Raw genomic sequence first — 16,289 nt, 5'->3', positions numbered from 1 at the left:
GAGAAAGCAGAGGGCCCAGGTAGAGCCCCAGGGGAGTGGGTGTGGAGGGAGGGTCCTTGCCTCTCCCCCAGCTCCAGCTCTTGCTGGGTGTCTCTTTTAGGGAACAGATCTTATTATGCAACTGACACTGATACTGTTACTGTCTCCCCAACTGTGGTGGCTCCCAGGGAGGTCCAGGGGACCCCAGTGTGCTCAGGTCCACAGCTTCGGTGTTGGAATAAGATCTGTCCTTCTGATTCTAGAGGTGAAGAGCAGGCAGGGAGAAGGAGGAAACCATTCTTGGGTTCCTCGTGAGTACAGTATTGGAAATGGGTCCACATTTGAATCCTCCCCACTTGCCCCTCCACAGGTGAGGACATTGGAGTGAAAAGGATGAGGACGTGGAGGAAGCATCTACCTGATGGAGTCCCTAAGTGCTGGATGTAGACTCATCCTTTCCTGTGCAGAGAAGATGCTCTGAGTTCATCCATTGGCCTTCGCAGTGCACTGTGGTTACCTGGTGAGGGTGTGGGGGTGGGGTGTGTATTTTAAGGTTAAACAGGCAGGAAATGGCTTTGATAATTTAAATGCATTACTAAACATGAGGCATTATCTTATCCCTTTGTTCAGCATCCCATTTCTCCTTCCCAACACCACCGAGCTTTGTACAAGAACACTCCTTTGCCCTAAATGAAGAAGGCAAAGGAAAAGCCCAGGAAAGGTGTCCCTATGCAGGGAGTAAATGGCATGTTCTGAGGGGCACCCCTTTCCTATGGGAGGCGCCATTCCTTGCCCTGCCGCAGCCCCCACCTCAGGGGGCCTTTCCTTATGTTATTTGGAAGCCAAGGCTTTTATTTTCTGTGTCCATAAAACATCAGCCCTTTGCTCTTCGTCTCCCCCTGGCGTTCCTCTTCTGCTATTTCTTAAAATTCGTGTTGCTGAACGCGGTGTTCCCGCAGGAGAGAAAGGTGGGCACGGGAAAACCTCGGGGGGCTCCTCACCACTAACACTGAAAGAATTGGGTATGACTTGAAAGCGCTCTATTTTTTTTTTAAAAAAACTTCTTTTCTTTGCGATGACCTCTTTCTCCGTGGACGCAAAGAAGTTCAGCAAAAAGGACTTAGGGGAGGGGCTCAAAGAAAGAGAAAAAAGTTGGATATTCCTAAATAATTTGTCCCCCAGTGGGGGGAAGTGACCAGGGAGAGCGCTCCCTTGTTGGATCAACACTAAGCAATCGGAGGGACATAAAAGGAAAATGAAGCGAACAACAATTTAAAAAAAATTCCCCGCACACAATACCATCTATTTAAACGTACTCATACTTTTCATACCAATGGTATGACTTTTCTGGAGTCCCTCTTGTGATTCTTGAACTCCGGGGCTGGCAGCTTGCAAAGGGGAAGCGGACTCCAGCGCTGCACGGGCAGGTTTACCAAAGGTCTCCAATGGGTATTTTCTTTTTCTTAGCCCTGCCCCTGGATTGTCAGACGGCGGGCGTCTGCCTCTGAAGTCAGCAGTGATTTCCTCTAGAGCCCGGCCTTATCTCCGGCTGCACGTTGCCTGTTGGTGACTAATAACACAATAACATTGTCTGGGGCTGGAATAAAGTCAGAGCTGTTTACCCCCACTCTATAGGGGTTCAATATAAAAAGCCGGCGGAGAGCTGTCCAAGTCAGACGCGCTCCTGCATCTGCTGGGGCGAGCGCCGCGAGGGTCCCTGGTCTCCGCTGCTGTCCCCGACGCCACCGGCTGCGCGTGTCCTCAGACCGCTCGCACTGCCTCTCTCCCGGCAGAAACTTCTTTCCTCCCCGCCGAGGAGCTCCCGGGCTGCCGGATCGGATCGCTCTGAGAGCAGAACAGCCAGAAGCGCTTTAGGGGAACTGAAGCGGCGTCTCTTCCTTTCTACTCTGGGCTTAGTTTGCAGGGAATTCTGATTGTTTTCAGAATGGATTACTTCCCCGTGATTTTCTCTCTGCTGTTTGTGGCTTTCCAAGGAACTGCAGGAACAGGTAGGCGCGTTGGCTTGTAAATCTCTGAATGTGAATGTCTTCTTGTTCGCCTTATGCTTTCCTTGCTTCTGTTTCCCCCCTTCTTTTTATTTCTGTAGCTCAGATATCAAGTCTTTGGAAATTACTACTCAAAGCTACTTAAATTTTCTAGTGGGGAAAAAAATCCACTATTGAACACAATTGCTCCTGGAGCATTAAAATGACATTATTGTTATTGCACAGTGTGCTTAATTGGCTTTTAACAATGAATTCAAGAAACGTAAAGACAAGCTACAATTTAGCCAAATGTATATTTGCAATGTATGTGTTCATGCAGGTAATAGGATGCATAGGAACGGATATCTTATTCAAATGCTGTTTTATTAGTGTGTTAATCTGCAAAATATTTAAACCTTTCACCTTGAAGCCAAGGAATTTTATTCAAGCTATTCAAGCAATATTTGAGCAGTAAGATCACCTGCAGAACAGTCTGTTGAATAACACCCCCAGGCGGTTTCAGGGCGAAGCAGATGTTTTCTTTAAAATTTGTCATTATTGACTGTAGGTTTCTTTTGGCAGATTTTTGGCACCCAGAACAGTGTGAGCTCTATCTTCAGTTTTGTTCACCTGTCCTGGAGGGGAGCTGGAATAAGTCTTGACTGCTTACAGATTTAGAAAGGACGTGTGCATCTGCCCAGCTCCCTTTCTAGGGTCAATGCACTTGTTTTGTCTTTTCATGACCCTGACTAAAGAGAAAGGATGTCAAGGGAATGAAAATCCTGGAATGTGTCTGATCATGTGAAATGTACAAAATTGGGCAGATAAGCTGCATGGCTAACTCATCAGGAAGAAAAGCGGTGCTGCAGCGGGAGCGGGAGGTGGTGATCCCACACATGCCCGCTGCCCTGGGGACTCTGAAGTCAACATCCCCAGAACCTTGGCTAGGTCCCCCAAGCCGCTGCTCAGCTGCGCCTTAGGTCAGTGGTTTCTGTGGAGGTGACAGCCTGGAATGAATATGAAGAGCTGATTTCTCTTCTTTCCCTCCAATCATCCCCCCAAAGTTCTTGACCTCCACCTAATTTCAAAGGGTATATATCACCTGGGCCACTCTCTGCCCTACACACATGTGAAGTGGTGGGTACGCCCCTAACCAGGTCATTCTGCATGGGACAGAGGCTCCAAACCTAGGAACAGGCAGGGGATTTATTCAGTTCTAGCCTTTTTGTCATCAGTCAATTTTAAGCCACTGCAGGTTGTGCTGTCTGTCCTACTAAGTGTCGTTCAGAAGCCAACCCAGATTCTAACAGGCAGCATTTGCACGCATTTCCTTGAAGGTTGCTTCGAAGGGGCTGGTAACTCTCTTTCCAGGTGGTTGTTTCTTCTGCACTTGTGCAATCTCTCCAAAGGTCGATAAGGCAGTGGGGTAAAGGTGAAGTCATGGTAAGGAGGGAATAAATGAAGAGCCCTTTCCCTCTGTGTTCCCTGCTGAGGGCAGGCTGTAGGCTTCATCTGCTCTGCTCTGCTCGTCCTGGCATCCATCTGTGATGCAGCGCACCCCTGGCCTCCGATGGGACACCCCCACTGACCTGCTCTTTCTCTCCCCAGCCGTCTTGGGCGCTGAGCTCAGCACGGGGGCGGACAGCGGAAGAGAGGAGCCCTCTCCCAGTGCACCCCGCCGCTCCAAGCGCTGCTCCTGCTCGTCCCTGCTGGATAAAGAGTGTGTCTACTTCTGCCACCTCGACATCATCTGGATCAACACTCCCGGGTGAGTCTCTAGAGGGCATTGCAACCCTAGTCATTCCATTGCTCTGCCTTAGCCAGAGAGGGGAGCCCAGTTACTTTTCTGGGAAGCATGCAGTTTGCTTTTCTGCCAACATGGAAGTGACCCCTGGGGAGGGGGCAGGGCCCCTCCATTCCTGAAAAGAACAAGGCAGCTTGGTTTTTAGCAGCAGAAGGGAGGGTCTTCTGAGGCCTGTGGCTCAGACTACTCATGGCAGGAAGACTGTGAAAGAGCCGACAGCAAGCAGGAGGCTGCCACACATTCTGAGGAGAGACTTCAAATGTGGGGACAGGAGAATGCTCTCTCAGTGGGATCTGCTGGGGTCCAGGGGATAAGTTGTTGCGGTCATATGGCTTCTCATGGGAGGGTAAAGACTTAAGAGGCAGAGAAATCAAAGAGATTCATAACCCAATCCCTCAACTTTATGCATACTAAAACGGAGACCCCAAACATTGAAGCCACTTGTGCAGGAGAGAGTTCATGGCAGTGCTAGACTGAGAACCCGGGAGTCCTGACTCCTCTGTACTTTGCTGTTAGAAAAGCCCATTTCAAGACAGCAATAGAAACATGATCCATAGATGTCTCTTTTGCTTCCAGAGTGAAGAAGGCACTTTCTGCCTTGCCCCCTGAAAAGTAGTTCACGCATCAGAAGCAGTCATAACCAAAACCACATTTATGGTGCCTGCAGGGCCCCAGTAGAGTAAGGGATGACCAAAATCAAATCACATTAAACAAACCTCCACAAGCTTAATACTTAGTAAGGTGGATAATTCTTCCAAGGGGAGGACTTTATTTCTTAAGCAAGAATCAAAACAAGGACATTGGAAATTACTGGAGAGCATTCTGGCAAGGAGTCCTTCTATGGTCATATCAGCAAATTCAGACGTGCCAACCTGGGCGATCTCCCGCCCCCTCAGAGGGCACTTCTAGCCTTATCGTAGGATCGGAATTGAACATAGGTATTCCAAGTCTTGTGAGTCATGGTTTTCAAGTCCCTATACCCCTCCCCCCCAGTATCTATTGCTAAATGGAATGTTATAAAAGAAAGGAAATATGAAACAGATACTAAAACAGAGATGTCATAATTTTGGACCAAAAAACAATGCTGCTTGTGTCGAGAAGAAATTGAACTTTGTTGAGAAATGGAATTGAATTGAATTAGAAAAACTGGTTTCTCCTGGTTGGGTATATACATACACTCAGGGCCCCTGACAGACGTGTGGTCCTAACTTGTCACACCTCATGCTCCCAAGTTTTGCTACCAAGCAGCATGTGGTGAGCTCCGTGTGTTCCAATGGGACGAGTTTACCCCATAGAATGCAGCATTTTGAAGACTATGAATCATGCTAATATTTTTTGTTTCTCTTTTGATAATAGGAAAATTGTTCCATATGGACTTGGAAACCCTCCTAGGACCAAACGATCCTTAAAGGATTTATTTCCTACAAAAGCAACAGACCGGAGGGACAGATGCCAGTGTGCCAGCCAAAAAGACAAGAAGTGCTGGAATTTTTGCCAACCAGGAAAAGAACTCAGGTGAATAGAAATACCTTTGCTTTCAAACAGTTTTATGTTCTCCTGACCTCCTTCCTATTATAATTCTGCAAATAAGAAGCACAGACTTCCAGTAGTAAAATAAGTAAGCCATGGGGAGGTAGTGCATAGGACAGAAAAAATGCCAATAATACCGTAATAACTTTGCACAGTGACAGATGGGTACTAGACTTATGGTGGTGATCACATTTCAAAGTCTATAAATGTCAAATTACTATGTTGTACACCAGAAACTAATGTAATACTGAATGGCAACTATACTTAGTAAGTATTTTTAAGAAAAAGAGATTAACAGAGACATTGTGAACAACTGAAGGTACCATTGCTGAAATGTTTTTCGCTGCGTGTATTTTTACAGTAACCAAGACACTATGGAGAAAGGCTGGGCTAACCACAAGAAAGGAAAGGACTGTTCCAAGCTTGGAAAGAAGTGTATTCATCAGCAGCTGGTGGAAGGAAGAAAAATGAGAAGGTAAGAGGCTCCTAAGAACCACTAGTTCCACCACCAATGCTAATGGACTGCTCCCCTAGCCACTCACTCTTAGCTTGACTGGCTAAGAAAGGCTCAGGAAACAATAGCAAAGGGGCTCTTCATAGTCTATAGATTAAAAAGTGCAAAGGAATCCCTCTCAAATCTTTTTTTGAAGGAGTTGAAAGCAGGTCGCTGCCGACTTTGATGATCTTTAGCACACGCCCGTCAGTCTAAAGGTCGATTTTTCCAAACAAAGTATATCTCCAGACACCTTTGTCATTTGGTCATACCCAGTCTTTGCCTCTCTGAGTCAATACTTTTCCCGAGAACCTAAAAATAATTTCCGGAAGAGGTCTCTCTCTCTCTCTCTTTCTCTCTCTCTCACTCTTTTTAAATCAAAGTGTCATGTATGATCAAGTTCTTCAAACAGCAGCAGTTACTCAAATGGCCAAAGGGAAAATAAAGTTATTAGGTAAGGTTGGTAAGAGTTAGAACATGCCGTTTTTAGGATTTATTTATTTATTTTTAATAAGGGAACACATTTGGTGGAGAGCCAACACCATTCCCAAAAGCTCGCTCATTTTCTCGTTAGGGATGAGCTGGGGCAGACAGGAACCTGGGCTAGACAACCCCATAGGCTTGCCTTGAGCAGCTCCACGGTGATGACCCTTTCAAACCCTAAACGTTGTGGAATTCACAACCTGGAGGGAAGAAACTTGCTTTCAGATCTGTCACATGTCGTCCACTTCCCTCTCATGGCCTGTGGAAACTTTTCCTAGAAACCCAGTGGCAAGACGTTCTATGACCCAAGTGTTCTGTGCACAGGCCTGGCCGTCATGAGCTGTTTCTGGGTTGTTTACTATGAGGCATGGGACACTCTCACTGTCTGTGGCTCCAGACTTGCCAGTGCAGTTTCCGTAGTTATGACCTCAGGCCACTCATGCTCCCTAGATCCCAGGATTACATAAACCACAGTTTCTGAACTGACCTGGAAATTACTTTTTATCAGTTTCTGTTATATAAACTATTATATTATGCATCTCGTCCCTCTTTCTTTCTCCTGTCAAAACAAACAAACAAACAACAAAAATATTAAACCTTCAAAAAAAAGTTTGTTTTAATTGTCAACATTTGCTTTGGGCCTACATGTAGTGTACACCTTTTAAAACTTTTTTTCCCACTAAGGGTGGGATGGGGATACAAAAAAAAAAAAAGAAAAAAAAGAAAAGAGCATACCTGTAGTTTACCTTAAAATTGTACTTTGAAATTGTATTTAATGCCCAATTACCTTTAGATATGAGCACATTATTCTTTCCCTCTGCACCCCTTCCCCATTTTACACACCAAGACAGGCTTTATTTGCACCGGGGGTGAAAGTTCAGAAACCAGAATTAAATTTGTTTGTGCCAGACTCTAATTTCAGATATTTCTTTTGCCCAGGAATGATTTTTTTTAAAAAAATCACATTTGTTTTCTCTTTTCTTAATAGGTTGGAGGCCATCAGCAACAGCATCAAAAGTTCCTTCCGTATCGCAAAGCTGAAAGCCAAGCTCTCCAGAGAGAAGGAAGTGACCCACAACCGAACACACTGATGACAGCCGCCCCGTCTGAAGCCTTCTCCTCCACAGAGGCCGCGTGCCGCGCGGCGGGCTGACCGCTCTCTCTCCACACTGGCCTGCATCACAGCAAAAGCATCCTTCCTACTTAGAGCATTTTTTGCTCCAGCCTGGCCACGGATCAGCGTCCTCCTTCTAAACATTCCAAAAACGGTTAAGGAGTCCCCCGACCCATCTTCATTGGCTTCCGTCAGTGGTAACTGCTTTTGTCTGTTCTCTGGAGTGACAATGGACCATTCTGAGAAAGCAGAGAGACATGATGACTTGTAAATGATGGTGGCTTCCTCCGCAGGGAGGAGAGGAGGCTCCACTTGCCGGTGGGGTTCCTGAAGAGGGTAGGAAGGAAGTGTTTGTGTCTCACTCAGGCGCCCGGCACAGTTCAGGGAGAAACTGCATAGTCCAGGAAGAGAGTTCCTAAGGAATGCACAAATTGAAAACATACTCGAGTTAAAAAAAAACAACCCCAAAATCTTTATTTTTTAATTCACAAAATGCAAAACTGAAACTGTTACTACTATAAATCAGGATGTGTTTCATAAATATGAGTCTACCTCACCTGTATTGCACTCTCGCACAGATATTTTCCCACCTTTAATTATTGCCTCCCAAACTCTTGCCCTTCCCCTCCTGTTACCCCCTCTCCCCCCATACCTCCATCCTAAATCCTAGCCTCATAGAAGCCTTGTCTAATGTGTCAGTGGTAGATACAACATTTTCATGGTAATCTACTAGCTCCGATCCATAAGAAAAAAGATCATTGAATCAGAAGATTCCCTTACCTTGATTTTTGGAAACGCAATGGTATAGGGTTGTTTATGAAAGACATTGAAGAGTAAACGTTGGTTGTGCTTTAAAGCAGTAAGATTATTTTTCTTTATGTAACTGGCAAATGGAAGAGATTGGATTAAATTTTGATGTACTTATTTTTTTATAGATATTTATATTCAAACAATTTATTCCTTATATTTACCATGTTAAATATGTCTGGGCAGGCCATATTGGTCTATGTGTTTTTTAAAAATGTATTTCTGAATGAAATTGAGAAAATGCTTTGTTTTGCCTGTCAAGGTAATGACTTTAGAAAATAAATATTTTTTTCCTCTACTGTACTGATTTTGAGTCATTTCTGAAATTCCTAAGAAGTGGGCAAAGTGGTAAGAATTATGAAGGGAAGGGATTAAAGCTGATTTGTAAGAAATTAGAAGGAAAAAAGTCTTGGCTATTTTTTTAAAAAAGAGCTTGATCTGCAACTTAGTTGCCTTTGGATCACATTAAAGTAAAATCAAAGCCGAACCCAGCTTTAACCCCCCTGTCTTTCCTGAGTAGCAGCCTTCTGTTTCCCATTCACCTGAAAACACTCCAGGGACTTCATTCATTAGCTTTGCTTAGGCTACTAGGCAGGATCCAGCAGTTTAAGCTGATGTTGTGGTGAGAGGTGCTTTCTCCATTAATGGACTGAAGGAAGCAATGGCAAGGCCACCTCCCCAAATGTGCCCTATTATACAGTTTCACACCCGCGAGGAAATGGCTTGCTCAGAGCAAGCGAGGGGCCCCCAATGGCTTTATATTTGCACAGAGTAAGCATGTTGTTTATTCAGGAACACTGAGTGCCTTTGATTCTTCATGGTAGCTCAGGACTGGACACATGCCTATGGAGGCAGAGGAACCAAATGCTGATCCTAGGTCAGTGATGGCGAACCTTTTGAGCTCGGCGTGCCAGCTTCTGAAAAACCCTAACTTAACTCTGGTGCCGTGTCACATATAGAAATTTTTTGATATTTGCAACCATAGTAAAACAAAGACATATTTTTAATATTTATTTTATATATTTAAATGCCATTTAACCAAGAAAAATCAACCAAAAAAAATGAGTTCGTGTGTCACCTCTGACAAGCGTGTCATAGGTTCGCCATCACCTAGGTCTCCTGCAGCCCAGCACCACCCTCCTCTCCACTCCGCCTCAGCTGGCCCGGCAAGACCACTGTAGGTAGTCATATTGTAAATGGTTGTTACCAACTGAAGCCCATAGAGCTTGATCAGCTTATAAGAATCCTCACCACCCTTCTCTACTAGTGTCTGAAAGAATGCCTGGCATTCAAGAAAAATTAGCTCACAGGGATCACTGTTGTCCAAACAGTGACGCATCTGAAAGATGTTAAATAACAGTCTTCAGGTGTGCTTCATGCTTTGTCAGTGTCCTGGACAGAGTTTCTATTCTTATTGGCGTTGTTCCCGTCTTTCACTTTTTTTTAAAATAAAGTGACAGTTCAATGTCTTTGGGGAATTGCTTATAAAGCTCACTTTATCTAGCGAACTGTTTTCTCAGTGTGTGGTTCCTGAGGAAACTGTGACAATTTGTACATTTTGACAAGGGACTTGGCCTGAATTTAGCCACTATTTCACCCTCAGCAACCATTCAGTCCTCCTGCGTTTTGAGTTTTCTCATCTGTTAAGGGGATTGGGGTGGGGATTTCTCTAACAGCTTCCAGAAAGGCTGAGACCAAAAACAAGTTGTGTTGGGCGTAGAGGACGTGGTCTAATACATTTAAGAGGGATTGTAATAGGAAGAAACCACTGAGGAAAGAACAAAGGTGATAACATTTTCTTCCTCTCCCTTTTAAAAAAAAATATTTTGACTTTTAAAGCTGCTTCCCCCAAGTTCCCTGCTTGAGTAACTGGCAAGAAAAGTAAAAAGTATGAAGCCACGATCCTAGGGCATGAGGGTCCATAGTAAAATAAATGAAAAGTTTCACAGAAAATGAATATTTTAAAAATATACAGAAGATAATATTATTCATGGTTCACGCCGGCTTGAGGGGTGAACTGATGGGACAGTCTGTCATACTTCCTGAAATATTTTTAGGCAAGTGTGGTTTTTGGAAGCCCATTTAGGACAGATTTCTCTCTTCACACTAATTGCCAGGCAGAGCTTTGATCTCAGGACTCTCAGGACGAGAGGATCCTGGGTGGGCAGTGGTGACCTGTGGTGAAAGGAGGGGAGCCCACTAATGGATACTTCATCCCCCAACCCCAAGGGAATGACTTCTTTTGTGATGGAAACCATTGGCTTTAACCCTGACCCTGCTTCCTGAAATACGTAGGGCATTATATACCAAGTAGAGTTCTCAGCACACAGGATATCACACTAAGCTATAGCTCTACTAGGAAGACCCTAACGATTTAACAGCAATCCCTTATCATTGTGGAGGACTGTATTTCCCATAGACTTTCACATCCCTTCTCCTATTGGACCCCTTCTGCCAACAATCATTTTGGGATGTTGGGGCCATATTTTTATACCCATTTGACAGCTCAGGAAACAGATATACTGTGACTTGTCCAGACTCCTCCCTTCATTAGGCAAATAGCATTACTGAAACTCAGGACCCCCACCCTTACTCCTTAAATTTCCCCAGAACCGAGGGGATAGCACTGGCCCCGAAGTTAAATTATCCTGATAAAACCTGGGAGGGTAACGAATTTAATTATATTGAAAATCTTAAAACAGCACAACAACAGCAAATGGAACAGAATTTATTTTCAAGTGGTTTGAAATTTTGGGACATGCCTTTAAAAATAAAAGAAAAACAATTGTAACAGAGTTTGACTAAATTTAGATAAATTAACTAAACTTGTATTTAATAAAAAGTGAAATAATTCCACTGGAAGTCTCTTTCCTTAACCAAATAAGAAATCATTTTATAGCTCAAATATTCTCCCAATTCCCTTTTTGCTACATGATCAAAAAGGTGCTTTCACCATGTCAAGAATTCTCACTTGATATACACATAGATATTGCTCAACCACCTGTCAACTTAAATATCTTCTTCAGGAACTTGATAAGATGCCAATTCCTCTGCTATGGACATTGCTCACTGGTTTGTTCCCTCATAACTGGTTCATTTTGCTCTGAACAATGGCTATAGGTGGTGTCCCTCAGTTTGGTGAAAGACAAATGCGCAAGACAATAAGAAGATGATTTTATTCAGGATATTACAATAGAGAACATGTTCAGTAATGAAGAACATTTCAAGCGAAGGAAGGAGGTCTGGGATTTTACAGAGGCAGATAGACAAGAAATTGTCTACGAGTCTTGTGGGAGTCATGAAGAAGAATGGAGATGGTCTTCTCTAAGTTGTTGAGAAAGGATTGAGGGGATTAAGCAAGAACAGGGTGGTCTTTTGGGGTTAGCCATTTCTTAGAACACAAAAGGGGAAGGGAATTTCTTGACCCTTGCTTTTGGGGAACACAGGGCTCAGATCAAGTTCAACTTTATCATCCACCTTTTTGTTCAAGATGAGTATCATTCATCACTAAACAACTCAGCAGTGATCATAAACCTTCTGAGTGGGGTAAATTGGAGTTTCAGAAATAGCTTCTAAAGGAATCTATCTTCTGCAAAATCAGTTGAACCATCTGTACAGAAGTGATATAAAAGGTCAGTGATTTTAGGGTCTGGGAGATAAAACCCCTTAGAAAAGAATGCCTACAGTGAAAAAGAGAAATCTATACTAATAATAACCTAGGTGGTCATCATACCCTGACATCGCCACAAGATGGCTGCACACACAGTTGAGGTGGGGCCCAACAGCCACTCCCCTTGGTGAGGCCTGGCGGTCCTGCTGCTCTGCGCAGCGTGGAGGAGGTTAGTCCCAGTGGAGGAGGCGGGTCACAGCAGGGGTGGGCAGTTGTGGGTGATCAGGCTGGCAGGGGAGGGCAGTTGGGGGTGATCAGGCTGGCAGGCAGAAGTGGTTAGGGACAAACAGGCAGGCAGGCAGGCGAGCAGTTAGGAGCCAGTGGTCCCGGATTTTGAAAGGGATGTCCGACTGTTGGCAGTCAGACATCCCCTGAGGGGCCCCAGGTTGGAGAGGTGCAGGCCAGGCTGAGGGACACCGCCCCCCCCCCCCGTGCATGAATTTCATGCACCAGACCTCTAGTGTTAATATAGTATTAAAGAGCCAGGAAAAATTGAAAATTTGATAAGGATTGACAGTTTGGGAGGTAACAGGAGCTAGTCCAATTTACAGATAATAGCAAAACTGATTTTTCCACAGTTGGGGAGCAAGTCAATTAAATAACCACCAGACAAGATAGAGTTTGCATATGCATCAGTTATTCACAATTTAAAAATATACCTAAAATTGCTCAAAGACAATGAACAGGGCTAGAATCTGCTAAACTGGAAGGATGTGCTATATGATGTACAGATGTCATTGAAACACCAAATGTCTCCTTACACTCACCCCACTTTTGATAAAAAAAAATAATCTCAAAGTATGATTGTTCTTGATGCTAAAATAAGGCCATTTTAATTAAATTTGACATAGTTATTTAGAAAGGTAGAGAAAGTGGTAATTTACCATCTAGGCCCCATTAAGTTTGCTTTCTGGAAATGTTCATAAGGAATTTCAGTTTGAATGTTTTAAAAAGCCTCTTAAAGTTGGGGAGTTAAGCTGGGTATTCCCTATCAGATTTCACCTGCAGTAGCTATATATTTGGAAACATTCCTCTCTTCTTAAGGTCCCTCAAATATGAAATGATTCATGGACCTGTCAAGAGTTGCCTTTCTTACTCACTGGAAAGGCTGGGAATCTGTATGCCAGGTATCAGGCCTATTTGCCCACGAGGGCCTTGTTTGCTTTAGCTCTATAAAGCCAACTTTTGTTCCTTAAAAATTTCTGGACATATTTAATTAATGAGCATCATTCTCAAATATGGCATTCCAGGCAAAGCCTTGGTTGCATAACCCATATTTTCAGTTATGTCATGGTAACAAGAAAGACATATTCTTATTGAACCTCCACAAAAATATTGCCATAAAAATAAAAATACTTAACAAGAGTTTCTGAAGTCCGGGGGAATCAGATAAGAAAAATAAGAAGTTATTAACAAATGTTTCATTTCAGTTTACAAAAGCAGAATCTATTAGATTACTTGCATAGATATCTTCAGAGGAAAAAGAAAGAGCTTCCTTATATATTAAAAAAGCAGAATATTAGGACAACCATATTCAAACAAAAAACTACAGTCATTCCTCATCTGCTCATTCAGTCTTATGTAATTAAATCTTGTTCCACTTAAGCTGCAGTTGGCACTATCATGAACCCATCTGTTTCTCAACTGGAGTTCTAGAAACCCTGACTCACTCCACTGGGGTGATCTCAAAGTCAATAGATGCCACCAGAACCCCGTATCTAAACTCTGTAGTTGGTATCGTCCTCTTTTACAAGTCTCTGAGACAGTACTTCGATGTTGAAAATGATACACTCTGGCCTGTAGCAAGAGCTTTCAGGGAAGCATCAGAGAAAAACTAAAACTATCTGCAGATGACAAAAGACTTACTAGTAAGATGGCTGTGGGACTGAGTACCGATAATTTTCAATAGTGAAAGATCTGATAATAGTTCATTGCAAGAACAATGCAACTGGCAAGGAAATTTGGTTGTTTATGTAACATGCAAAACAAAGATAAGAAAATTAATACAAAAATTTTAGACAAAGTAATAATAAAATAGTGATTTCCCCCATTTTCAGGAAGAATTATGTCTATCTAATTTATAAAAATAGATGAACATTATCTTTACAGAGAAAAAATCTTCAGATATAACTGTAATAATCCTGACAAAAGTCATGAATATTGTATACCAAACATGTAGTTGGAATATACAAGAACATATCAACTGTCAAATAGAGAGATTCTGTAGGTCTAGAGTGCCTCCTGAACAGCCACATGTTAATCAAACTCCATAGGTGAGTGATGTAAACCCCAAAATGAAAATCACTGGCCCAGAAGATGTTAGATTCAAAGTACGAAGTAAAATTGTGACCAAGTTAATTTTTTAAAGAATAACTAAAATTATAACTGATAAAACTATATACTGTCATCCTATATAATGAAGAGGTAATATGCAAATTGACCATCATGCCAACACAAAAGATGGTTGCCCCCATGTGAACATAATATGGCCAGCAGGGGAGGGCAGTTGGGAGGGACCAGGCCTGCAAGGAGGGACAGTTGTAGGCAATCAGGCCAGCAAGGAAGGGGCAGTTGGGGGGGGTGGTGGGAACCAGGCCTGCAGGGAAGGACAGTTGTGGGTGATCAGGCCTGCAGGGGAGGATAGTTGGGTGGGAGGCAGGCCTGCAGGGGAGGGCAGTTAGGAGCAATCAGGCTGGCAGGGGAGTAATTAGGGGCAATCAGGCAGGCAGGCAGGTGAGCAGTTGGGAGCCAGCAGTCCTGGATTGGAGAGGGTGCAGGCTGGGTTGAGGGACAACCCCCCCTCCATGCACAAATTTCATGCACCAGGCCTCTAGTCCTATCTAATAATAGACAAACATGGTAATTAACCGTAACTTCGCTACCCTTTTCATTGGCTAATCAGGGCGACAACAAAGATGGCGGCTAATTTGCAAATGTAGACACTATGATGGGAGGCAAAAGGGGAAGGATGGAAGAAGCCGCCTGCCAGTGTCAGAACCCAGGTGGCAGCCAAGAGCCGGAGAACTGGGCCGCCTTTGCCGGCCCTGGGCCAGTAATTGGAGAAGCCAGGTGGGGCAGGGGAGAGGGGATGTCCATCTCTTCCCTGCCCTGCTGGGCTTCTCAGATCACGGATCACCAGTGATCAGAGAACATCCAAAAGCAGGGCCAGAGGCTAGGCTGCATCCCTGCCTGGGGACGCGATCTGATCCCCGGGGCAATGCAGCCAGGCACCAGAAGGAGACCCAGGGGCTGGGGAAAATGATCTGGTGCCTGGGCAGCAGCGCAGCCAGCCCCCAGAAGGAGACCCAGAGGCCAGAGCTATGTTGCCGCTGGGGCACGTGATCCGGTCCAGGGGTGACACAGCCAGGCCCCAGAAGGAGACCCAGGGGCCAGGGCTGTATCACCGCTGGGGAACGTGATCTGGTGCCTGGGCGGCAGCGCAGCCAGGCCGCAGAAGGAGACCCAGGGGCCAGGGCTGTGTCGCCGCTGGGGCACATGATCTGTCCCAGGGACGACGCAGCCAGGCCTCAGAAGGAGACCCAGGGGCCTCCCAAGCGGAGAGTCTCCATGGTCAGACTGCTTGGTGTGTTCGGTGGTCACATCCTGGAGAGTGAGCTTGAAACCGAAGTGGAGTTCGTATCTGGGGGTCTGGGCAGCTCCAGCCTCCAGGAGTGAGACGAAGAGGAGGAGGCAGCCCAAGGCCAGCGGCCGTGGTGCTAAGGGGAACTCAATCGCAGGAAGTACCAGGTGCTGGGTCAATGCTGCAGGAGATCGAGTAGGTGAAGGAACGGGTCCTGAACAGGCACCATCATATATAGAGGATAACACGGAGATTCCAGCAGAAGCGGAGCTTCCTCATGAAGGTGCTGGACTCCTACGGCGACAACTACCGGGCCAGCCAGTTCACCATCTTACTGGAGGACGAGGGCAGCCAGGGCACAGATGCCCCCACCCCAGGCAATGCTGAGAACGAGCCTCTGGAGAAAGAGGGACCGTCTCCACCCAGGAGGACACCAGTGCCTGCAGAAGCCAGCAGCCTGGCCCCTGGTGAGCGGCCCAGCGTTGGAAGAGGCAGCGAGTGCCACGGGAAGGGTGCTGGGCGGGAGTCCCCCTGACTCTGGAGCTGGCCCCCATGCAGATAAAGGTGGAGGAAGACGTTGGCTTCAAAGCGGTCGAGGCTCTGGACTCAAGTTGGGTTTCTCGGGGGCCAGACAAGCTGCTGCCCTAACCCACTCTAGCCAGCTCCCCCTTTGACTGACCCCCCAATAAATGGACCCCATGTTCTCCTCGGCAAAAAAAAAAAAAAAAAAGCTTATAGAGGCATGCTTATAGGATCAAATAGTATAAATATAGATGTAACAGGACAATAAAAAGAGAACCTGGCTATGATGATCACCTGAACATTCTTTATACTAAAAATAATC

At 45.0% G+C, this 16,289-nt stretch overlaps 1 protein-coding gene and 1 pseudogene across 1 annotated transcript; both read left to right on the top strand.

Moving 5' to 3' along the window:
- The first annotated feature begins 1,421 nt into the window (after positions 1 to 1,421).
- EDN1 (endothelin 1) lies at positions 1,422 to 8,494 on the top strand. The gene is made up of 5 exons (XM_006769726.2): positions 1,422 to 1,988; positions 3,573 to 3,732; positions 5,125 to 5,283; positions 5,660 to 5,773; positions 7,263 to 8,494. Exons 1-5 carry the CDS (start codon positions 1,925 to 1,927, stop codon positions 7,363 to 7,365), a joined length of 600 nt encoding a protein of 199 aa, XP_006769789.1. The 5' UTR covers positions 1,422 to 1,924; the 3' UTR covers positions 7,366 to 8,494.
- A 6,866-nt stretch (positions 8,495 to 15,360) lies between these two features.
- Positions 15,361 to 16,175, top strand: LOC102761992 (annotated as a pseudogene).
- The last annotated feature ends 114 nt before the right edge of the window (positions 16,176 to 16,289 follow it).

Source organism: Myotis davidii, unplaced genomic scaffold (assembly GCF_000327345.1).
Source record: "Myotis davidii unplaced genomic scaffold, ASM32734v1 scaffold62, whole genome shotgun sequence".
Lineage (NCBI taxonomy): Eukaryota > Metazoa > Chordata > Mammalia > Chiroptera > Vespertilionidae > Myotis > Myotis davidii.
The sequence above is the reverse complement of the archived record's forward strand: the minus strand, read 5'-3'. Positions and strand labels throughout refer to the sequence as shown.

Coding starts and splice junctions, on each gene's coding strand:
- EDN1 (XM_006769726.2), top strand. CDS start 1,925: ATGGATTACTTCCCCGTGATTTTCTCTCTGCTGTTTGTGGCTTTCCAA. Junction 1,989..3,572: donor CCAAGGAACTGCAGGAACAG/GTAGGCGCGTTG, acceptor TTCTCTCCCCAG/CCGTCTTGGGCGCTGAGCTC. Junction 5,774..7,262: donor GAAGGAAGAAAAATGAGAAG/GTAAGAGGCTCC, acceptor TTTTCTTAATAG/GTTGGAGGCCATCAGCAACA.